Source organism: Sinocyclocheilus rhinocerous, unplaced genomic scaffold (assembly GCF_001515625.1).
Source record: "Sinocyclocheilus rhinocerous isolate Xijiao unplaced genomic scaffold, SAMN03320098_v1.1 scaffold693, whole genome shotgun sequence".
NCBI lineage: Eukaryota > Metazoa > Chordata > Actinopteri > Cypriniformes > Cyprinidae > Sinocyclocheilus > Sinocyclocheilus rhinocerous.
This window is the reverse complement of record NW_015654933.1, coordinates 354,257-356,836: the sequence shown is the minus strand read 5'-3', so window position 1 is coordinate 356,836 and position 2,580 is coordinate 354,257. Positions and strand designations below refer to the sequence as shown.

The 2,580-nt window shown below is 37.2% G+C and overlaps 1 protein-coding gene across 1 annotated transcript in view; it reads left to right on the top strand.

The window, feature by feature from the left end:
• Positions 1-2,169, top strand: part of LOC107717761 (UV excision repair protein RAD23 homolog B-like) — a 40,928-nt gene extending 38,759 nt beyond the window's left edge. The window contains exon 9 of the mRNA XM_016524595.1: positions 1,858-2,169. Coding sequence (XP_016380081.1) covers positions 1,858-2,154 — 297 coding nt within the window. The 3' untranslated portion in view covers positions 2,155-2,169. The remainder of the gene's footprint in view (positions 1-1,857) is intronic.
• The last annotated feature ends 411 nt before the right edge of the window (positions 2,170-2,580 follow it).

The window sequence follows — 2,580 nt, the reverse complement described above, 5'->3', positions numbered from 1 at the left end:
TGCATTTAACCTGCAATTACAAATGCATAAATAATGTTTTGATATATTAATCATAAAACATTGAATAGATACTTTAAATGTGAAATTAAAACCGCCAGTAGGTGGCAGCAAGTCGCTGTTAATAAGTGAGTCATTGCGATTGAACCGAATCATTTAAACGGATGATTCATTCAGGAACGAATCACCGTCATGTTGCTCAGAGAGACGCAATACAGTGCTGTGGCTGTGTTTGGAATTATTTTTGTTGTCGAAATAGCGCAAAAACAGGAAATATAGCGTCTAAAACGGTGAACGGTGTCAAGTTTGCACTGCAAAGGTGGCACAGAAGCGCTTCTGAAGTGGCATTTGGATGTCTTCACACATGCTGCTCAAAGCTGGCATAAATGCATTTATTCTGCAATTATTTACATCTGCATGCTTTGGTACTCGGGGTTGAGGTGGGACAGAGCAGGCATAATTCTGTTTTTTATGCGGCATTGCATCTTTACACTAAATTTTAAGCAGGCACAGAGCAGCCTTAACTCAGCTGTGTACAGACTGCATATGGAATTAGGGCTGTGCGATAAATTGATAACGATCATTATCGCGATATAATTTTCCTCAATATTCATAAAACGATATGAAGAGTTCGATAAATGTTCGATATAATGTTTATGCTTGCATTCAGCGAAAACGCAAATGACTCTGTGATTTAAACTAGTTTAAAGCCGGATGACGAACAGGAGAAACACTGTGTGCAATGATACAGTTCAATTTACAAGTCGCCATAATTTACCATGACTTTACTGTAGTAACACTAACCGTACCATGGTATTGTGTCAGAAATCTGGGATAATCATATTGAATTTTATTATAGGAGTAATGGAATATAATTATAATGTTTATTTGTGATTAAGCTATAGCATGTGTGCATTTATACTAAATGTTAGACTACTGTTTTTCATACATATACCTAAAAACATTATAGTGATATTTTTACCATGGTATTGAGGTGTGCTATATGTGTGGGTTTAACTGTGTTTATCATGATTTAAATGTATGCTACTATGCGAGGCCAATGGTTAATTTAAAAAAAAACTAAATGAGGTTACTACTTTTTACAGATGTTACTGATTTTGATAATGAACAAAAATTTACATCTGCATCCTAACTCAAGCTACTATCAAATGTGCATTTCTAAGAGACAAAAAAAGTCATATTAAGTATTATTAATATTATCAGGCAACACAAACCTGTTTCTTGATTGCAAACTATATCACTCATTAGAACATGCAGAAGAAACTAAGAAATTAATATTTCTATTAAGATATTTATTTTAAGGAACATTAAGGAACAACTTTCACTTTGGAGCAAAAATCTGGCTTTAAACTTGAAAGAAATAAAGATTTGACATTCATCGTGATGAGTATCAATATCGACTGATATGAAAAAAATTGTGATCATTTTTTTGGCCGTATCGCCCAGCCCTATATTAAATGATACTTATGCCATATTTACACTGCAAAGGTGGTACAGAAGCCCCTCTAAAATGGCATTTAGGGGTCTTAAAACAGATTGAGGCGGGTCAGAGCAGGCATAAATAAATCTGGTGTTGTCATTTATGTTCCTGTTCTGTGTATGCAAGATTAAATGGTTTGCTGCTTTTATGCATTTAATACCAGAACAGACCTGCAACCCACAAGAGAACTGCTGTTCTAGAGTGTGTGAAATAACATGCTACTATATTACAATAGATGCTGATTTTTGAAGTCAATCAATGCGGTGCTCTTCTTTTTCCAGTGAGATGCAGTGATTTCTGTTAACATCCTTCCTGTCTCTTAGCAGATCAGAAACTAATCTTTGTTTCCTGTTTCACAGCAAATCAGCAGCCATCAGGAGCAGTTCATCCAGATGCTTAATGAGCCGGTGCAGGAGGCGGGGCAAGGAGGCAGTGGGGGCGTGGCCGAGGCAGGAGGCGGGCACATGAACTACATCCAGGTCACACCTCAGGAGAAAGAAGCTATTGAGAGGGTAAAACGCTTAACACATTTTCAGTTTAAGAAGTTATTGCAGATGCCGCTATATTATTTGCCAACTCGCGGTATGAAATATAAGACTTTAAGATGTGCACAAATAAAATTAAATACTGTATGTCATATAGTGGCACATGTATAACTGCAAAACAGTAGGGGTGCTCCGATTGATCGGCTACCGATCGCTATCGGCCGATAATCGCTTTGGGATGTTTGATCGGCGGTCTCTATAAAAGCCGATCTCAAGCTGATGAGCGTGAGAGGCTCATCTCAGTCTCTGTCCGGCGCGAGTTAAATAATTATAATGCTGAAGGTGAGGTACACTTCATATTTCTTCATTAAATAACTTATAAAGTAATTTGAAAACTTTCTGTGAGGCATAATTTCATAAACTGCGCGAGCTCTCTCTTTCTCTCAAAATACGCAAATGGCTTCAAATCACATCGCGTCTGTCTATAAGCGATTGTTGTTTTAGTGCAGTGTTGCATCGTCACTAAAGTTTATAAATTGCATTACATTTTAATTCTTGCCAGTGTTTAACCATTCAGCGCTCGCACGCTCTCCTGGA